This window comes from Gigantopelta aegis, chromosome 3 (genome assembly GCF_016097555.1).
Source record: "Gigantopelta aegis isolate Gae_Host chromosome 3, Gae_host_genome, whole genome shotgun sequence".
In the NCBI taxonomy this organism is placed as follows: Eukaryota; Metazoa; Mollusca; class Gastropoda; order Neomphalida; family Peltospiridae; genus Gigantopelta; species Gigantopelta aegis.
Window position 1 is genome coordinate 39456266 of NC_054701.1, and position 23217 is coordinate 39479482.

General features: G+C 35.5%; 1 protein-coding gene across 1 annotated transcript; it reads right to left on the reverse strand.

The window, feature by feature from the left end:
* Positions 1-22771, reverse strand: LOC121390180 (ankyrin repeat and BTB/POZ domain-containing protein 1-like). Its single transcript, XM_041521934.1, has 12 exons — positions 22581-22771; positions 14490-14552; positions 12494-12549; positions 11400-11544; positions 9898-10057; positions 9046-9091; positions 8426-8542; positions 7152-7276; positions 5177-5269; positions 4197-4355; positions 1354-1554; positions 1-448 (listed from the first exon to the last, which is right to left on the reverse strand). Exons 1-12 carry the CDS (start codon positions 22634-22636, stop codon positions 242-244), a joined length of 1428 nt encoding a protein of 475 aa, XP_041377868.1. The 5' UTR covers positions 22637-22771; the 3' UTR covers positions 1-241.
* Positions 22772-23217: the final 446 nt, after the last annotated feature.

Genomic DNA, 23217 nt, shown 5'->3' on the forward strand with positions numbered 1-23217 from the left:
AACGATTTTGATTAATTTATCCATGAAAGTCAAGTTCTTCAAGCAAAATCACTAATGACCTTGACTTAACCTTTGAAGGTCATGTTCTTCCTGTACATTATCAATGTCAAATTTTTTTTTACAGTGGGTTATTAATGACACTGAATTCATTATTAAAAGTTAAGTTCTTTCAGGTCGTTAATGGCCTTGACTTTATCGTTCAAAGTCAAGTTCTTCCAGTAAGTCATCAATGATCCTGACTTTATCCTTCTAAGTCAAGTTCTTCCAGTAAGTCATCAATGACCTTCAACCGGTCATTGGCCTCCTCCATGTCACTGAACGTCTGTATGAAGTTCGTGATGTAGAAGCGGACTTCATCAATGATGTCGATTGTGTCCGCTTCTTCTCGCTCTTTCAGATTGGAGGCATCCTCACGAACAAGGTCTGCAAATTCTTCTTGTTCAATAACCTAGTAAAGAATAATAATAGACCAAATGTATTTAAGAAAGTGTTTTATTTAATCTTCATTTATCATGCAACAGCTATAGATATTCCTTACATATATTTTTAACCTGGTTTTAAAACTAAAAGCCCCAAAACACTGAAAACCTTTAACTGAATTCAAAATATATTTGAAAAACAATTTTTACAAATCTGAAAACGCTGCTGTATGTATGTATGGACAATCTTGTAAGACTTGAAAACTGAAATGATTAGAAAAGAAATTTTTATGCATCAACAATACTATGTATTACTCCTTTTTCTGTTTTTGACTATGATGTAGAGAATAATACATGAGTGGCCGTTAAATACCATTTATCTCACGAGTTGTTTTAAAATGTATCTAATGAGCAAAAATGAATGTGATACAGTTTTAAACGAGTTGTGAGATAAATGGTATCTAACAAACACGAATGTATTATTCTATTTCTTACATATCCTCAAAAACAAGGTTTTAAGCAAATTTTAACATCTTTTTCGACTAATACTTGCACTTGTAGCTGACTTACGTATCAAAGACACGTGATTGTCAGTTTAACTATACATCACAGTGTAATAGATTTCCACAGCGTTGTTTTTTTATTGGACATATGGCACTGGTGACCTGGTCAGCACCTAGGATCAGCCAGTTGTATGTCTTGAAATCTGTAACACACGTGCATATGTAAACAACTATGTGTTATCAAAATAATGCATGATGTTATCCCCAATGGGTAAGAAAAAGAAGGAAAAAAAAAAGTTTTAAAATAACTATCAACTAAGCCATTTGAAACTGGGTGGGGTTGCAGCTCATAACATTATTTCAAAGGGTGTCAGATTAAACAACACAAAACATTTTGTTTTCTTTCCACTAAGTCCTTGTTCAATGCTCACCTTCTCCAAGTTGTTAGCTATGTACTCTGCACACTGCGACTCTAGCCGGGGCAGTGTGAATAACCTGGACGTTCTGAGGATTGAAACAACATTTTCAGCATCAAGAAACTTGGTCATGTAGTTGGCGCACAGTCTCTTCAGTCCTGGCAGGAGGTACAAATCAGCGGCACAGAGAACATCATACACGTTATCTGTTGTGAGCTGCAAAATAAAGACCAACATGATATGAAAATTGTAATATATATGTGGTTTACCTTACTACATGCACCATAGATATAAACCATCGATATAAATGCCATACCCTCACCTTTTAAGTAAATCAGTGGCCCATCAAAAAAAAGAAGAAGTTTGGGGTGGGAGGGTGGTTAAGGGAAAAATATTTAAAAACTTACTTTGGCAAATTAATTCGGCATTAGATATTAATAACATATAGTGTGTTATATACAGAACTGGACCCACTTGTTAAGTAAATAATATTTATTTTATTGTTTTTCGGTTACAGGTGTTTACTGTGGGTGTGGGTAATTTTTGGCATGCTTTCATCAGAGAACTGTTCAAGCATGCCTGTCGTGGGCACAACCTCTGACTTTGAGGGAGGAAACCCACTGTCACCACTTCATGGGCTACTCTTTTCGATTAGCAGCAAGGGATCTTTTATATGCACCATCCCATAGACAGGATAGCACATACCACAGCCTTTGATGTACCAGTCGTGATGCACTAGCTGGAGCAGGAAATAGCCCAATGGGCCCACTGACAGGGATTGATCCCAAACCGACTGTGCTTTACCACTGAGCTACATCTCTCCCCTATGGTGGGCGAGTGCCCTGGTCCCCCTGGATCCACCTGAGTCTGTAACCAACAGAGAGATAGGCTTTAGGATGCTAGTTTAGGATACAAAAGAAAGCATCTTTGAGTAGCCTTGTTCCACCAAACATCTGTCATCTTAGTTTTAGTAGAACCCTAAAAATGTATATTTTAAGCACAAACAGATGAAACAACTCTTTATGACAAGTCCTGGCACGAAGAGTATATCACAAATGGGTGTAACGCGTACATAATGTACTAAAAAATTAGTACACAGAGCTGCCAAATGCTACGCTTTGGGCGTAGTTTGCTACGCTTAGTCGACGTTTGCTACGCTGCTACGCTCATGCCCAAATTGCTACGCTCAGTTGAAAAAAATCCAGTATGATACGCTAATGAAAACCAGTAATAACTTTAGCAATAGATAAACATAACTGGATGATTAGTGTATTTGGCCAAAGTTTCTACCAACGAATTATGTTTTATTTGCCAAGCATATACGTTTCATCTTTATCACAAATTATAGGTCTACAGAGTACAGTTAAAAAGTGGGCGATTTCTGGCAATTATACTAAAATTGGACATAATCTTGGAATACAGTAACTAAAAACTGAATTCCTTTTTTTTCATTTTTTATTCCACCATATAAAAGTATAATTTGCGGATTAAGAGCCATTGTAAAACAGTTATAGTAAGATGTATTCAATAACGGACATGTAGTTTTACTGTAGGCCGACCCCAGTGTTGCATACTATAAAACCTTCAAAGAACTGTTCTTTAGTTGTGTTACACTTGCATGCCGTGAATATAGAAAATTTCATGTGAACGTATGCCAGTTAGGAATAGAGTAATTTTAATTTTAACTTGAAATAAGTATTATAAGCATTCAAATTTAGTATTGATCACATCATCACACAACAGTTAATTTTGGGTTTATTGCACTTCGATCCTGTTATAAAAACAAAATTCTAGTTATTCATAATCTTGTTCAAATCGCCCGACTTATTTGAGAACTTTCGTTACATTTCGGGTATGTCCCTTAACTGACGACAAGCGTTATCTATGCTAAAAATAGCATGTCCCAGTCTTTTGCGGTTATTATGATGTAGTTATTTGGTGTTTTCTTTTGCTGCTGTTTATGACATTCAGCCATGCTAAATATCATTTGCTACGCTCAGCTTGTCATGAATGCTACTCTCACTTGTGGCTAGGGGTTGCCAGTTCTGAGTACACCATTTTTCACAGTGTACATGTACCTATTTGAGGACACTTTTTTTCCCACTTAGCCTAGAACTTGAAACACATTTTAAATTGTATAATTTCTTCCCTGCATCATATAACATTTCCTAATGCAAAATGCAAACACATTTAATAAACCTCTATACTTTCTGAGTGTATATAATGCTATCTGGTATACTGTCATCTCAGCTGTAACAATTAGATACATATGTTCAATTTCTTTTATAGATGAACAAATATTATCGTCCATTAAAGGCTTTTGTAGGAGATATCGCTAGGCACTATAATTTGCGATATCTTCTTATAATCATGATTGGTCAAATTTTAATCACAAGAGATTATATTGTTATGTCACTGTGTATGTTTCAGTGCTATACCTATCATTAGTGACCGTCGTTCTGCTAGTTAACGTGTCTACTGCTGCCAAATATAGTGACATTCAACCCATATTACTGACACTGTTTACAATTGTAGCAAATGAAAAGAATGATAATGGATGATAAAAAGAATACCCCACCCCCCCCCCCCCCCCCCCCCCCCCATGTCTTGTGATAGCATAATTTATCAGCACTCATTGACAAAAGTATAAAAATCCTCGGATTTCGTATTTTTATCAACTCATGCTGATAAATTATGATATCACAAGACACTTGGGGAGTATCCTTTATTTATTTCATTGTCACATCAATTGTCTAGTGAACTAATTACATCAAGAAAACAGACTAACACCTACACATGTACATGTGCACTCATAATTTACATGACTGCAATCTACGGCAGTACAAGATGACACCTACTTCGCAGCTGTCCTGATAGACATAGTAGAGGATTCGGATGAAGATGCTCGGAGACACATCGTGAAGCTTGATCACCGGAATATTACCATACACGGTCGTCTCGCCGAAATGATCGTTTAGGAGAACTTTGAAGTAATCGCTCCTCCCACAGAAAAATACCTGACAAATGAAAAATAATGTTTAAAAATTCTTTATTGTCTAAGATGTTTATCAGGTCATATTTTCATTAAACAAGAATTATTATTGTGGCTGCAAATTCCATGTGTCGATATGTTTATATTTATTTATGATATATATACATATAACTACAAATAAATTGATTCCACACATATTATTTCAACATGCCCATAGAATATTCCAACCACTTCAAGGCTTCTAGATTATGGTAGCCACACTCGTAACTACTACATGTATTGCCATGCCTGATGGCTAGTGAATTTTTTTGGGTCAAATGTTGCAATCAAGTCTATTTTGTAAATATGAATATCCTGACCCCACCCCAACCCCAACCCCCAATGTTAGTGTTTTTAAGCTCTATCTCCCTCTTTAGGTGACATGTCTGATTATTACTATCATTTAGTAAAATTGTATTAACTTAAAGTAAAGTAGAGCTAGTGAATTTTTAATCCTGGCTGGTAAATTTTTTAAATCACTGATTCCATAGCTAGTGGATTATTAAAAAAAATCTAGAAACCCTGCAATTTATGTTAATTACTAGCAGATATGTTTTTGGATTTGTTTAATCTATAGAGAATGACTAGTAACAGATAAAACATGTGATATCAGTTTTACTCAATAAAGTGTTTATAATTCTAGCACAACAAAAGCAGTGTTTATTTTTACAATGACCATTAAAATTCCATTAATGACAAAAAAAACACAAAAAACACACCCAACATGTAATGGTTATCAATTCCTAACCTCCCCACTCGTGTGCTATTATTTCTAGGACAGCCTCAATAAAATCAGTTAAATTATACCTGATGACACATGAAGACATGGCCATGCACAGAGAAGTAGAGATCAGGAAATAAAGGGTTGTTTTCTGGCTCAAATGGCAGTTCTCCGCTGACCTGAAATAAAACAAAATTACATATTTCAGATCAATGTTAGTTAATGTCAATTCCTATTCAGTCCAAACAGTGAGCTCTTAAAAAATAACAAGTTATCTCCCTTCTCTGAACAAACATATGGATGTATTATCATCTAGGATGCATGCATCTCGCAATGGTTTCTCACAAGGTTTTTTTTCTATCTTTCATATATATATATATATATACATACATACATACACACACACATACATACAGGAATGAGACAAAATGCAATTTTAAATGATACCCTAACCCAAGTTGTGTTCAAACAGACCCTAAACAATGTGTTTATATGCAGTTTAATCAAACTGTAAGCCCTATTTTTTATGATTTGATGATAAATATGTGATAATCTAATATCAGTAACATACCTAGACATTACAAAAGTTAAAATGTGTGTAACTAAAGCCATAACAGTCAAGACGATTATGAATCTGCCAATTAGTATTTATGTTTATAAAAAGTGAGCTGGTCTTAACCATGATATAGTTCTCACTTTATCTCTTAGACCCCTGCGTGTGCTGTAACCTCACCGTGGTGCAGGGGTGTAACATTCTCTTTGAGAATGGCCAATACAGCACAAAATTGAAGTTTTGAGTAAGATTCAGTATCCGTAAAATTCTGTGATATTTGTCTTTTTGCACAGTTCTTTACACTGTTTTTGTTTAAGTTTTGAATTTTTATATTGATGTTGATCATCACTTTATTTATTTGCATTACCATAGTTTGACACCCAATAGCCGATGTATTTTCATGCTGGGGTGTCGTTAAACATTCATTCATTCATTATCTCTTAGAGGACTGCCACTTTTACTCTCTTTTTTAAGAAGACAACAAAAAAAGAAAAGAAAAGAAAAGAAAAAAAGAAAGAAAAAAAAAAAAAGCCTATTAAAAACACCCCAACTTTCTATAGCTTCTGCATACAACAGCCCATCAGTGCAGGACATAGCCCACTGGTGGACCCATTGGGCTATGTCCTGTCCTAGCCAGTGCAAAATGACTGGTAAGTGCTATCCTGTCTGTGGGATGGTACATATAAAAAACAAATCACTTGCTACAATTGGAAAAATGTAGCAGCTTTCTTCTCTATGACTATAATATGTCAAAAGTACCAAATGTTTGACATATGATAGTCAATGATTAATAAATCATGTACTCTAGTGGTGTCATTAAAACAAAAACAACTTTTAACAATGGCACATCTGAATGCACACAGAACAAAATTTCAAGTTAGGAACTATATTTTTGTAAAAATATGGCACAAAGTGTTTAAAGAGAGAAGCTGCTTTAAAGTCATCAGATCTAAGGTTAAATGTCAAGAGAACTATGTGTATGGTTAAAATAAAGAGATCTACAGTTAAAATCAATAGATCTAGGGTTCAGATGAACATATAATTAAAAATCAACAAACTCTGAGTTACAATTAATTTATTTGCAATTAAAATTAACAGATCTCAATTAGAAATCAAAACATTTAGGGTTAAATCAACAGATTCTGCATTAGAGTTAATCCATCTCATCCTAGGCATGCTAGATTAGTCTCCCTTGGTTTGCACTGTTGTCCTATTTGATGTATCTGTGTGATAGCTTTAAAAAGCATTATTACTGAAAATACTCTGCGACCTATGAAACAATAATGTTTATCTTACCCAAGCAAACTAATATTATCCTTTGGCGAGTGAAGAACATCATCAATTAATTTATGACTGTCTGATGAATAGTAGTGAACTAGGTTTGTGGTTCAACAACACACTTGTTTTTGGGCCCAAGATCTCTATTTCAACATCAGCGAATTTACTGGTATCTTCCCCACTCCCACCCAGCATTTCTCTGCCTGATGGGTAACAGAAGAATACATTACCCATGTGTTGAGTTCAGACGGCAAGGCCAAGTCAGCCAGCTGACCAAGATCCATCTGTAGATCAAACAGATTCTCTTCTGGCTCAATCATTAATGTCGTAATGCTAACACCAGGCTTTTGAGATTCTGAAATAAAACATGTATCGATCATGAATCAGAACCAGCAGATATATTGTGGAATGTACAGGCATCGAAATAAGTCGAGAATGGTCGTTCAGGTTACCGGGAGGTTACCACATGTGAGAAAAGTCGAGAACGGTGTTTCGTTCTCGACAAAATTTTCAACGAACGGTAGTTTCGTTTCCGAAAGTAAACTTACTAAACCAGGTAATGTATTCCGGACTTCCGCATTTCATTTTCTTGTAAGGAATTGCATCGCGCGCACTTGTACAATTGCAAGCAATTATAGTCATTCCGCATTTAAGCAGCTTCCACTAGATAAATTTACTTCCGGATTTCGTTTCTCGTACCGATGTTCGCGCGCACCGATACAATTTCAGAACGTTCATAAATGCATGCATACTAAAATAATCATCTGGCACACATGTAATGGCGTTAAAAAGTAGTAGTAACAGGAATTCAATTCTAACTATCATATAGTTGTAGTAACCTATAGGTTACCAGGCTATATTTTGTGGTAACCTGTAAATGGGTTACCAGACACAATGCTTATTTCGATGCCTGATGTATAATAAGCAATGATAATAAATATTGAGCAAAGTACTGAAGATTGTTTGGTTTTTAGGGGTGTTTTTTTGTTGCATGTTACTTTCCAACTAAAATTATGCACCTCCCGAAAAAAACCTATTATTTTTATTATGTAATTTAAACACATTTTTGCAATACAAATAAAACAGGAAATAATATATAAGGTTTCATTTATGAAATTGACTTAACACTATGGCTCTTATTTTTCCATTAGCAAAGGATATTTTATATTCACCTTCCCATAGACAAGTCACTGGTTGGGACAGCATTACAACAATGATGCCAGGATTACATGGGGCACTGCAGCCTAATGAGAATTGTTTTTGCTTTTAATGCCTGGTACTGGGTTCATGTCTCTATGTACCAGTTCCAATCCAGAAAAAGTGCACAGTTAAATGGTGATTAAAACGACACTACAATGACTTCTCTTCCACTATCCATTACCCTGGTAACCTCTCTAAAGGTGTTGTCCTGTCTGTGAAAAAGTGAAAAGGGGGTTTGTTTGCACCACTCCAACCTCTCTTCTAATGTATCTCACACCCCCAAAAATTCACCTCCATTACTCACCTAACGAGAACTTCTTTTTGAGTTTTTCTTCTATTTGATTCATCAAGGTGAGCAGCTGGCACTGTTTGGCAACTCGAATACAATCATCTATCATGTCCACATGACACTCTAGATGACCTGAAATCAGACATGTTCTTAAACATAAAGATATATGACTCAAAAGTGCTCTGCAACTTAAGGTTAAGCTTAAAGAAATAATTATCTGCTGGCTAGAAAACTGAACCCTGGGAATTAAAAAATATCCATGGTAAAAAAAGGTTTACAGTTAATGTGTAAGAGAGGAGCTTAATTTGTCAGTATCACACATATTAAAAAAACACAGTTACATTTGAAAGGTCCACAGCAATCTCCAAGGCATTGCCAATTGCTGTGGTTAATTGCCGTGGTTGAAACTTGAAATCTATACTTCTCAACAATTAGTCAATATACATTTTGTACCACTTACATGTATATGTTTTATTTTATTGCTATGCAGCAATGGATTGCTCAATGATTTTAAAACTAATCCTGTGTAGGCTTTTTTTAGTTATTAGGGAAGTTTTATACAGCATATGGCAAACTACTGACTTAGGGAAAGACACAGACCTATAATACTTTTCCAATGATATCACAATTCTTACCAGTGTATAGATACTGTAATACAGCTTGAAAGGCCCAGGGATAAATCTGAAACAGAGAAGGAAACAAATTTATGTTTAATGACACGTCAGCAAGCTGCAACAATTTTCCATGTAACATGATTATTTTGACACTTGGCTGTGTTTGTGTGTGTACAAATATGTGTGAGAGAAGCATTAGAGAGAGATTAAGAGAGAGAGAGAGAGAGAGAGAGAGAGAGAGAGAGAGAGAGAGAGAGAGAGAGAGAGAGAGAGAGAGAGAGAGAGAGAGAGATTGAGAGAGAGAGAGAGAGAGATTGAGAGAGAGATTGAGAGAGAGAGAGAGAGAGAGAGAGAGAGAGAGAGAGAGAGAGAGAGAGATTGAGAGAGAGAGAGAGAGAGAGAGAGAGAGAGAGAGAGAGAGAGATTGAGAGAGAGAGAGAGAGAGAGAGAGAGAGAGAGAGAGAGAGAGAGAGAGAGAGAGAGAGAGAGAGAGAGAGAGAGAGAGAGAGAGAGAGAGAGAGAGAGAGAGAGAGAGAGGGAGAGAGAGAGAGAGAGAGAGAGAGAGAGGGAGGGAGGAGTGGAAATCTGTTTGTCCCACATAGGCTACTCCAAGTCTGAAAAGCAGCAATTATTCCTGAATACCCACAAAACAAATACAAAAACAGAATGCACCAAGCAAGTTAGCAACCATTTTTAGACATTTATTTCTACTCAAATAATTGTTTTTGTATATAGAAATTCTGAATTATTTCATGATTTATGGTATATGATAAAAATAATGTATACAATAAAATGTAGCAAATGTTGTTTATATACATGTACTTCATGATGAATGATATTTAACCAAAAAAAGATGCAAGGAATGTCATGTACCAGTTCGTGTTTCAAGTCTATATCACTGCGGTCCTTCCATCGTGTTTTGAACAGCTCGGTGAAGTACGTACTGCGTGCACACAGAACACACCGGTGGACGGGGAACCTCTCTCCGTGGACTGAGAACGTCACATCGGCATCGTCTGCACTCTGTAGCATTCTGCAACACGTAAAAATATAATGTAAACATAACAAAAGCTTTCATTTTTGGTTTCAGAGCTTTATATTGCAAAAAAAAAAAACCACACAAATTTTGGCATGATGTTGTGTCAGTAACTTGTTTAAAAGACTCTGTTTAGATGTGCATGGTATCTGTACATGACAATTGGTTGACTTACATACTGATCAGTTTTACTTTCAGCCATAATTTTCAAATCACAACTGTAAACTAACTCACAATATTTCCCGCCCTTAAAAATCTCTATTCGCTGATGAGCCGAGATGTAAGAATTATCTGAAAAGGAACCAGTACTTTGCATACTGGTAATCAGTTGTACAGTATTACAGGGGGGGAAATATTTCAAAATGTGAGGACCTGTGCTTATAAAACATTTAGAGTCCAGATTAAATTTTTAACGACATTAACGAATACAATTTGTATGGCGTTGCCATGATGTTAAAGTCTCAGACTCTATTAGTCTTGAGTCCAGACTCTAAAAGTTTTATAAGAACGGAACTTGAATTACATGATTTTAACTTGGTAACCAATTGTTTGGCCAGATGAACTACATGTATATTTGCATAAACTAACCAATTACCTCAAACTTGACAGTATTTCCAGCTGATAAAGTAAGTTTAAATATAATTAAATTATTATTTTTAAATTAGAGCAAATCCGTTTCTTTAATTCTTGGCAAATGTGTAACAGTTCATCACGTAACTGATTTGTGGTTCAGGTGAATGTAAGTTGTATTACTAACATGCGAAAATAATCAATTGTGGTTCGTGTAAAATACTGTGCTCCAGCTGTATCATACTTTTCTGTTTGTACTTATTAGGCAGTATATACGGCTAAAACATAAACTTCCCTCTCACCGACATTTAACTCCTACCCTGGGCAGATATTAACACATACCCACAACAAAGAAAGAAATGTGTTATTTAACGACGCACTCAACACATTTTATTTACGGTTATATGGCGTCAGACATATGGTTAAGGACCACACAGATATTGAGAGATGAAACCCGCTGTCGCCACTTCATGGGCTACTCTTTTCGATTAGCAGCAAGGAATCTTTTATATGCACTATCCCACAGACAGGGTAGTACATGCCACGGCCTTTGATATACCAGTTGTGGTGCACTGGCTGGAATGAGAAATAGCCCAATGGGCCCACCGACTGGGATCGATCCCACACCGACCGCGCATCGAGCGAGCGCTGTTCCACTGGGCTCCGTCTCATACCCACAACAATGAGTCGAAACTGTCATATTTTATAATATGAAAATCAAGTTTAACTGAATTTGCTATCATTGTTATGTGTTGCTCTTACTGCTTACTTTCGTAGAAATTCCTCATATAGACTTCTCCTCAGTGTTCTTGATGAGATGACGCAGAAGCTCTTGAGCATTTTCTTGATTTCGTCGGTCAGCGCACCATACAGACAACGTTCCCCATCAAACGTATTCGCCTCACATTTGGCTCCTACAAAGATTAAACGCATTATTAGATAATGACAAGTTAAAACAATATTGAGTTACAAATCATGGGCAGGTTTCATTTTTATTACGGTAGTAACAATGGAAAGGAATGTTTTTTTATGAACACCTGTTTTACAGAATCATAAGATAAATAGCAGATGAAATAATCATGTATATAATATCCGTCTCTTAAATATCACATGCAATATTATTTTTTTCGGGTGCGGGGGAGGGGTAGCAGGTGAATTTCTATTTCACCTGATATGTCTAAAAATGGACTGCTTTTAGTAGGCCCTCTTTCCAGCCTTGGGTCCTTTTTCAGGATATTCAAAGATCAATTTAATCAAATTACAATGTTTTGATAATAGCCAATCTAGGATTGCATTAAATTATGCCCCTCCCCCCCCCCCCCCTCCCCCCATTGTTTTCCATAATCAAAATACCCCAACTTTTCAGGCTTGGAAAATAACTCCTGCAAATGAATTTTGTAATGGTTATTACATGTTGGACTGTACATGAAATACAGGTCGATTACTGCATGAGCAGGAGTGCTATACGGAATTTATGAAATGAGTTTGGGAATTATTTTATTCCACGAGCGCAAGTGAGGGTGTAAAACAATTCTCAGACAATTAAGTTTCATAAATTTAATACGGCATTCCAATGAATGTTATATAATTTATTTATTATCCACAAACTATGACTTTGAACCAATGTCAACTATGATTGTAATCACAATCGGTGTTATAATGACATGGAATGATGTCAATTTCAAAAACGATGATTGGCACAAGGTTTGATTTATGACATCAGTGGTGTGCTATAACAGTTTTCAAGGTATTGTTATGACCCAGGCTATAAAGATAACGTGGGGAAAATACAAACATTTATTAAAATCATTTATTGGAGACAGTATGAGTAATACACAGATTTATAACACTGTCTGTACAAACCATGTTCCAGGAGAAACTGTACAACATCTTTATGGCCACACAGACATGCATAATATCTGGAAGAAAAAACACAGCAATGAAACATACATTATTATACATCAGGGCTTCTAGAATCTTTATAAAAATCCACTAGTCATGGGATCAGTGATTTAAAACTTTACTAGTCACGATTAAAAATTCACTAGCCCTACTTTAATACAATTTTACTAAATAGTAGTAATTAATAAATCAGATGTCACCTAAAGTGGGAGATAGAGCTTAAAAATACTAACATTGGAGGTTTGGGGTGAGGGCAGGATATTCATATTTACAAAATAGACTTAACTGCAACATCTGACAACTGTTTTTCACTAGCCGTCGGGCATGCCAATAGTAGTTATTTACTAGCCCAACACTGAATATCACTAGCCATGAGAGTGGGGCTACCATAATCTAGAAGCCCTGTACTGTACATGTATTATTAAGTGTCGTTATTTCAATTCTCCTTAGATATATGCATTACGCACATGAAAATTGTTTGTTTAATCTACCACTACACATTGTAATCGTTTACCCCTTGCCCACATCCCTTGTAATGCCAAGACTGGTACATCAAAGGCTGTGGTATGTGCTATCCTGTCTATGGGATGGTGCATATAAAAGATCCCCTGCTGCTAATCGAAAAGAGTAGCCCATGAAGTGGCGACAGCAGGTTTCCTCCCTCAATATCTGTGTGGTCCTTAACCATATGTCCGACGCCATATAACTGTAAATAAAATGTGCTGAGTGCATCGTTAAATAAACCATTTCCTATTATGAAATGGGAAATACCCTCAAAAAGTAGACTAGATCTTGTCTCTCCAACTGTTACTTCTCAGAGGTACATGCATTTTTAAAAACAACAAAGATGCATTTCGTGATATTAGAAACACAAGGATGAATATGGAAATGGATAATATAAAGAATAAAGTGTAATTAATGTGTGATATCAATGATCAAAAACAGCTCTAATAGTAAACAATACATCGTAGTCTTTAAAAGCAGGGTCTGTCACTTAACTCTTAACAAGCACCTCTCTTCCTCCCCATAACATTTCATAATGCATACTGTGATCCCCTTCCCACTAGAGTGTTATGTAATTGTCAAACAGCCTCAAAGGATCCTGCAGTGACTGGTCAATGGAAGGAAGGAAGGAAATGTTTTATTTAACGACGCACTCAACACATTTTATTTACCGTTATATGGCATCAGACATAAGGTTAAGGACCACACAGATACATGTATTGAGAAAGGTAACCTGCTGTCACCACTTCATGGGCTACTATTTTTCGATTAGCAGCAAGGAATCTTTTATATGCACCATTTCATAGACAGGATAGTACACACTGTTACTTTGTTACAATAGTTGTGGAGCACTGGCTGTAACGAGAATTAGCCCAATGGGTCCACCGACGGGGATTGATCCTAGACCGACTGCGCATCAAAGTGAATGCTTTACCACTGGGCTATGTCCTGCACCCTGGTCAATGGTGTCTTGACTCAACGATACAAGTTTATTATAAATACTTGCATGTTTGCTGGTTTTAATGTTAATTTTTTACTGCAACCACTTTCTACTGACCAATTATAATGACCAATTAAAGCAGTTATAAACAGATACTAGCAGGTTGTCATTTGCTGCCATGTACATGCATTACAAAATTATTCATTTCACTTAATTAGTCCATTTGACTTAGGTCGTCGTACAATGTACATGTAGCTGAAATAACAGAAATAATAGTTTACCCTCTTAATTTTTGATAGATTACAGGATCATAGTAGTTAATGATGAAGGATATCGGCTTTATCCTGTTAGGGAAGAATGAAAATTCCACTCAGCAAGCCTCACAGTGTTTCCCATTCTTACCTTCATAGGATAAAGCTGATATCCAATGCCATTAACTATAGTTATACCAAATCTCTACATAAACAGTATTATCGCACTGAGTGGTGAGATTGCAGTTTTAATGATACGTACAAAGGAGTACTGTCCCACTTATCTCGACAGTTGACTTCCACTTCTCGTTCTTCCACCAGAAACCTGAAATATATAGCCCTTGCATTCAGAAAATTACCTGTACTTCAGCCTATAGGTGCATGCAGCTATATTTAAGAGTGGTGTACAATAGTAAGAAAATTAATTCAAATCTATGCTTTATTCTAAATGGTTAAATAATAAAAATAGATTTGAGACTACAACTTTAAGCAATTCTGTGGCAATTCCATTAAACTAAGAAACATTAGTCTGTGGTTATTAAATGGGGCTGCAGGGCACAATGAATTAATGCACTCAGTAGAAATTAGTGGGCCCGTGCATACTTTAGGTACACACCAAAGGGGCCGACGAGTGGGTTACAAAATATAGGGTGTTCATTATTTGTGAAAGCTATAGTAGAAGGCTGTTTAAGAAAAACAGGTGCTTCTATTCAGAATTTGATGTGAAAAAAAATTGAGAGGAGTACTTAATTGCTCCCCTAACTTAGATTATGGGGAGCCATTTAAGATACAGTGAAACCTCTCAAAACCGGACCCTCTGTAACCGGATTTCACTAAAAAAAAAAACCCGGACATTTTCATGGTCCCTTTTTCATATCTGTGCAGAAGAGAATCTCTGTAAACTAGATACCTCTTAAAACCGGACTGTTTACTTGGTCCTGAGGGTGTCAGTTTAGAGGAGTTTCACTGTATTTCCATTATGCATACTGACACCATATTTAAATTCACATGCTAATTAAGCCTAGGGAAGCTAAAAAGTACAAGTACTCTCCCTGAGTGAAGGAAGTGAGAGTGATAGCTCCCCTTTAAATAGCGACGTCTGTTTACCTAGTACCTAGGCAGTGAACAGCAAGATGCAGTCTCAAAGTTCAATAATGGTGACTTAATTTCAGCAAAAAATATTTACTGACTTTTTGCTTTGAAATGTAAACACCAAGGCTCCAAACTGACTGGAGGCAGGCAGCTAATGTCACTCAAAATGCACAATGTGTTTTCTGATAATTAACTTCTCAACAAGTTTTTCCTTTCCATCTTATTTCTTTTTTACAATATTCCAGATCAATAAATCGAGAATTCTTGATTTTTAGCAGTGACAATATGAAGCTTATGATTATATCCACACTTGTCTCAAGTCATCCGAATTAATGTACGTTAGTTACATTACAAGTTTACTTAGGAGTTTACTTTTTAAACTGATTTCTAGAATTGCTTATCACTTAAATTAAAATTAATTTTGAACCTCGATATATATTGTATATTCAACCACATTATGATAGAGGTACATGTGTGTATATGATAATTTACAACCAAACAATTTGATTTACTAGTAGAAAATAATAAAAATAAAATTATCTGAAAATCTTCAGGCATCAAAGTGGAGAATGGTCAATTATGATATCAGGTTACCACAGTCAAGAACCATATTAATGAAACTACATACACATATATTTGCATCATTTGCATACAGGGCTTGAAATAGGAAGTAAAATGTGGCCTGCCAAATGAAATATGGCCTGCTAAGAAAACATATGGCCTGCTTAAAATACAACAACATGGAGGTGAGTGTGGGCGGTCCCCACTCCCACCCACCCCAACCCCTTTCCTGTCCTGGGCAGAGGAGCCGACCAAGGCCAGCATCTGTGCCCATGACAGGTGTGCACTACAACAGCTTCCTCTGAATGTGCATGTAAAACCCTATGATCTGACCTGACCTGGATGCAGAATTAAGACCTCTGAGACATACATGTATTCTATGAGTATTATAAAATATATATATAGTGTGTGTCACTGTGTGTATGTGTGTCATTGTGTGTGTCACTGTGTGTATGTATGTGTGTCACTGTGTGTTTGTGTCACTGTGTGTGTATCACTATGTCTGTGTGTGTCACTGTGTCAGTGTGTATGTGTCACTGTGTCTGTGTATGTGTGTCAGTGTGTATGTGTCACTGTGTCTGTGTATGTGTGTCAGTGTGTATGTATCACTATGTCTGTGTATCACTATTACGTAACACTATGTCTGTGTGTTACTGTATGCATGAGTCTATGTATGTGTGTGTGTGTGTGTGTGTGTGTGTGTGTGTGTGTGCATGTTTGTATGCATGTGTGTATGTATATGTGTATGTGTGCATAAATAATTGGTGCAAATAAATTGAATTAAAGAACCTTGAACAGCATGACGTGTATGAAAGAAACATAATTGTGATATTAATATATGTTCTTGATCACTTGAGCATCTATAATTGTCTGTTGAGTATTACACCAGGATGTAAATTCTAAGTCTCTGCCATATATAACATCTTAATTGTAATAATCAGTTTAAAATGTTTACTAAAATGCAATGCTGGATAGTGCCAGTCCTCCCATATACAAAATATTATTTAATTCATTGATGTATCTGCCGTTATAAATCTGTGATAATTAACCTGAAATACATGTTTGAAAATGATTTTCCTCTGCTTTTTAATTTATGCATTAATTACATATTTTATATACAGTAAAGTATTCTAATAACGAACTGGAACAGCCCTATGATAATTACTTTGTTATACATGTAGTGGTTTTATTTCCAAATTTGGCTGTATTGAATTTTTCTCATTTAAAACACCTTACATATAGCATATAGGGTCTCCACATGTCCAAAATATTGGACTCGAGTACTCGAGGGTCAAACTCGACCTGGACCCGAGTACCTGACATTTACACAGATGACAATGAGACTAAAGGAATAAAGTAAAATAGCACTATGCGTCTTAATTCCAGCACTGAACATGGATGCCAAATCAAGTCATTAAATTGCATTCGACACATTCCACTTTTGTTTTCCCTCCATGTCTCATAGCACTATGATGTAACCGGCAGCAAGTATACATATATATGGCAAAATGACGTAAAAACATATAATTAATTGCGAGTGATCTTCCTTACATGGTTATTCGAGTCCTGAGGATGGACTCGGGTCTTGCCTAGACTTGGCACGTGCATGAGTAGATCCTAATAGCATACCCACATTTTAACACAATTTATTGTCAACAATAATCACACAAAAAAAGCAAATTAGAACTTCAAATCAAAAATTCATTTAATCATATTTCTTGTTTTTATTATTGTAATTTGTTTTTGTCTGCTTACTTAGCGGCAGCTTCATAACTTGCAAAACTGTCACGATGTCTTTTATTATGGTCATTTCGTTTGACAATAATTTGTTAAACAATATCATCATGCTTCGATCATTTGAAATTTGTTGATTGTCACAAAAAATGGTGCTTTTGATGCTACCCTTTGCAAAACATTTGACAATGAACAAAAGAGGTCATGATGAGCCATGGTAACTGCCGCGAAGTTGGAAATGAGTGTTATTCTTTTGATGTCGCATGCCTTGATAATGTCGCTTGTCATCTCAGCATGTAGTGAAGTGAAATAAAGTGAATATGTGCCATTAATTGTTCAATAACTTTGTTCCTTAATTAAGTAAAAACTAAAATTCTTTGATTTGTTCTGTCCCATGTGGTCATGTTTGCTGCACTGCAGTTTTTGCTTTAAAGGCATACTGTCACAGATTTAAGGACCTCATTTCTCTCAAAATTGATAATAAATGATAATTACATTAATGTTTTGAAACCAAATCTAGCTATCGCATCACCATAACTGAACCATGATGGAGCAAAATCCATGTCAACCCTCTTGGCGATATTAGCTTTTGAATTATGGACCATTGCCATAATTTAATTATTTTTACAATATATCATTAGTAAGTGGAGTATGGTGGTTACATAGATGTTTGAATAAAGTACATTTAGGGAAAAATCTAATTTATATTTGTAATAGTTATACTTTGTTAGGCCATTTAGTAGGTCAGTGGTCTGTGACAGTATGCCTTTAAGTAACATTTCATTTACGTCCAGTTCATTGTATACACATTAATTTACACTGCAATTCACTATTTGGGACAAAATATTTGGTTCATTTTAAAATTTAATTTGTTATACATACATGTACAATGTAGTTTGTTCTATACATTAAAATTTATTAATACTATATAGTGTGAAAAAACCAAGACTTTACAACTAGTTCATTGTATGCAGTAGTTTGTTGTAAGCGTGTTCATTCTAAGTGTACTTTACTGTATTTCAAATAAGATTTGAAAAAAAAAGTATCAAGTTTTGTCTATGAAAAAGGAGAAAAAAGTGACCCGTAGTTGTAAAATTGCAAGTAATACATTGGAAATCTTTTAATATATTCGGGATTTGCTGATAGTTAACTGATTTGCTATGTTATGCTGACAATGCAGGGTTCAATGCAAAAGTTTTACTTCACTTGCTGCTGGCTAGTAAATGACATACGTTCACTAGCCAAATCTCTTTGTCCACTCACTAGAGTTTTACCTAATACATGGATATAATTTTATATAATAAATATATGGCAATGCCTTCAGTATTCGACCACTTAAAAAAAGAAATGGATCCAAGTTTTGTTTATATGCATTATACCCTGGTTAGAACATGATCTGAATGCCACAATGAACAATTTGCAACAAAAGACCAGACAACCCAGTATTCAATCACTTCCTAATTAACCAAGAAAAAACACAACTGAAGTTATGAACATTTGCTTATGTTTATCGTCTGCTATAATTAATACAGTATTTTTGGAAGAAAGATTGTTTACACTAGTGTGATTTTCCAAAATACTTTGAGAAAATTTATATACTGGAGTAAAAAGGAGTATAAAAATACACTGATTGAATACTAATGCTGTTGCTCCAGTATTTGTTGTTATACACAATATGAAGTCTAAGGCATATACTAGCTTTTGTACAGTAATTGTTTAATGCACCAAAGACACAAACGGACATTAGCTGTCCGACTCACAATCACTGTACACTTTACATTTGTTTAAAAATCATGTTATATTAATTACTAAGATATTAATAACTGATAATTTTATAGGCATGTTCAACATTTATTTGCTTACTAGGTCCAATATTTTGTACTTATATATTATTGCCAGTTCAGTGATAGAAATAAGCAGAATGTTTTACTAGTCCACTTGACAAATACATCTAGAAATCTACTTGTCCACCAATATTTTCACTTGTCCAAATAAATGGTTTGTTTTATTCAAGACAATTACAAGGACAATGTTTTTGATTGTTTAAAATGAAACTGCATTGAACATTTTCACTTGTCCACAGGACAACCACCAAGGTACAAATGGACAAGTGCTTATTTCGAATGCTGCAGTTAGCCAAGTACTACTTTTTAATAAACAGTCACCTGTGAACAAAAGTTACTCACAAATGTGAGTGTTTTACTCACCATGTACGGGAAGAGCCCTGTTATGATTTTGCGTGCTGCATACAAAAGGCTGATCAAGATCCCAGTCTATGTTAATCATGCGATCGACTTTTCATTTCTTGTTTAAGTTGTTGATACGATCGCAATGTTTTGTTAAAAACTTACTTTCCTTTTAAATAAAGTGTTTCAAAAGGTCTAAAACAAAACATTTTATAACTATTACACTGAAAAATGTAGTTGTTAAAATTTGACTTTGATCATTTGGCGAAAACATGATTGCAGTCTGTTTTTGTGGTGATAATATTATCGATGTAATGATTTTTATCTCCACGAAATCGAAGGTGAAGTGGATTTTGCCTGTGTGCTTAACTAGGCAACATTTGGTAGTATACAGTGACTATTTCACAAGAATCGTTCCCTAACATGACTATTGCTGATCTGTTTATATCAACTTTGGTTTGGTCGACAGGGGGCAGACCATATAAAATGTTTTAGTTGCCAAATGAAAAAAATAGTTGCATATGCGACCAAATTGGTCGCAATGTAAAGGGCTGCAGGAGGATATTGCTAACAATGTTTCTGTCTTTATGAAACTTATTAGTCGCCTATACAGCCCTATCTAGCTGCCAACAGTCAACTTACCATATTTTGTGGAGTTGCTCATTTAATAAGTTTTGTAACAGCGTGATAGTCATACTGAGATTGACTGTTTACACAGGCTGACGGTGCAAGCACATTAACACTAACATTCACAAGTTATTAAAAAAAAGTTTGTTTTGTTTAATGACACTAATAGAGCACATGGATTAATTAATCATCGGATATTGGATACATTTGGTAATTCTGACTCATAGTTATCAGAGGAAACCCACTACATTTTTCCATCAGCTGCAAGGGATCTTTTATATACACTTTCCCGCAGACAGGAAAGTACATACCACAGCCTTTGACCAGTTGTGATGAATTTGTTGGAACGAGAAAAAACCCAGTCAGTCGAATGGATCCACTGAGGTTGTTCAATCCTGCGATGCAAGCACCTCAGGTGAGTGCTCAATTGACGGAGTTAAATCCTGCCCCTCACAAGTTATTTTAGCTTGAGTCACCTCCAGCCATCCCCTTATCAGAGTATGACAAATATTTTGAAAAGTCACTAGCCACAGGGCTAGTGGGTTTGTGAAAACCACTACCCCACCAAGATAAAGCACTAGCCCAAATTCTTGATCAATTATAACAGGAGTTTTATCTAATTTTTGTAAGATTACACATTTACGACTATAACAGTAAAATAAAACAAACACTTAAATTATATTGTAACTTTCAGTTTTGTCGTGTTGTACGTTTGGTCTTTTGTCAAGTGTGAGCCATCGTCATTGTCCCGTTTTCACTTTTGCCCCCCCCCCCCCCCCCCCCCCCCCCCCACCCCCGGAAAATAATTGCTCACGATTGGTATCTAAACCCACTATCAAAATAATTAAATTTAAATGAGGGTACGACAGTGTGACACACGGTAATAGATGGTTCAGTGTATTTGGTAGCGGGTTATACATTTAGGGCCTACTGTTTAGGTCGCCAGGAACGCTGATGCCAATTGCTCAAATACAGGGCATCATCCCGTGTCAGATCAGTATCAAAAGAATATAAGGGCCTTATTAATATTGATATGTAGGGGAAGGCTAGAGAAAACTCTATGTAATATTAATGCTTTGGCATCATCGACAACCAAATGGTCGCAAGCTACTATGTCTAAACAGGGTTTCTGCCAGAGGGTAAAATGGGTATGGCGCCATACCCAATTTGTGTTTTTTTAAGTTGACCTTTTGACAAAATTAATGATTCTCTATCATGACTGTATGCTTTTCTTAACCCTAAGCCTAAACCTAACCCAATTTTTTTATTGGGGAGGCCCCCCATACCCACTATTCATTCAGCACGCACATTGTAAATATTCAATTTCATACCCAAAAATTTCTTTCTGGCAGAAACACTGCTAAAATACAATTTTTTTCCTGCCACAGAGTTTAAGTTTGATTATTTCCGAGTCTAGTCATGACATTAAACTTACATGTTGTTGACCAGTACCAACACTACATGAAAATTAAAAAAAATCTGACGCCCCTATGCAAAATGAACCTGTGCTGTACTTTATTGTGGTGACGTATAGGGGCATCGGGTTTCTTTGTGTAGCATTGGTACTGGTTAACAATATGTAAGTTTAATGTCATGACTGGACTCGAGAATAATCAAACTAAACTCTGTGGCATCAGATTTAGCAAAAACAAATTGTATTTTAGACACAGTAGCTTGCGACCATTTGCCATGATTTGGTTGTCAACAATTGCCAAAGCATTACATATAGCCTTAGTCTAGAGATTTTATAGTTAGCCTTCCCCTATATATCAATATCAATAAGGGGAGGAATGGAGGTGACTCAAGCCAAAGTTATTTATGAAAAGATTATGTGAGATTGATTAATTTGTAATAATTTATCAAAAATTAAAGTAAAACTAGTGAACTGTGACATTCATTAAGTTAGATACTGCACCTTTAAGTTAATGAGGTGAGTGTAATACATGTAAGCAACTGAAAAATAAGTAACTCGGTAAGTAACTATTCTGGTTATGCCATACAAATGGATGATATTGCTATTTTTGATACCAAGTCTCAAATGTGAAATGACCTCTATCGTTGCACTGCTTGTGCAGCGAGTCTTGACCGACAATCATTAAAAAATAATGAACAATTATATTTATTAAAATAGGATAAACAATAAAGCAACGTACTTCACTTTTTGAAAATCTCCAGTTTTGCAACTTGAAAAAAATTCATGAAGTGCCATTCTACAGACTTATCTCTGACTTTGTTACTTGGTCCAAATATTTCTGCCAGTATTTGAGGAAGTGTCAAAATCAAAACAAGTCTTGTAAAGTTGTTTACAAATAATTGTGCCGCTTATAATATTAATCATAATAACGCAAAGATGTGAAACTTATGTTCAAATAAAATTAACATACTTAACAAATATAATGTAATATAGTAAACTATTAAATTAGTCAACAATTGCTAAGCAGAAAAGTTGTAATAGTAACATTTATTTATGTCCCTTACATCTTAGCAAACATGAATCGGAAAGGTTCGACAAATTCCGGCTTTCCGAGTTGTTCCGATTATTGACGGAGCACATCGTCATTAAAGGGAGAATATCAAAGCCAAAGTTGCGTAATGACCAGCAATATTTATTAATTTGTTTCTGAAATGTAAAGATTATACATTTAATTACATAACCCTCCCTCCACCCCACCCACCCCCCCAAAAAAAAAAATAATAATAATAAAAAATTACAACTAAATTTATTTTTTAAATACCATTTTGAAGATCATGCTTACCGGTATGTTAAAATCTTATAAGATATATAAACTG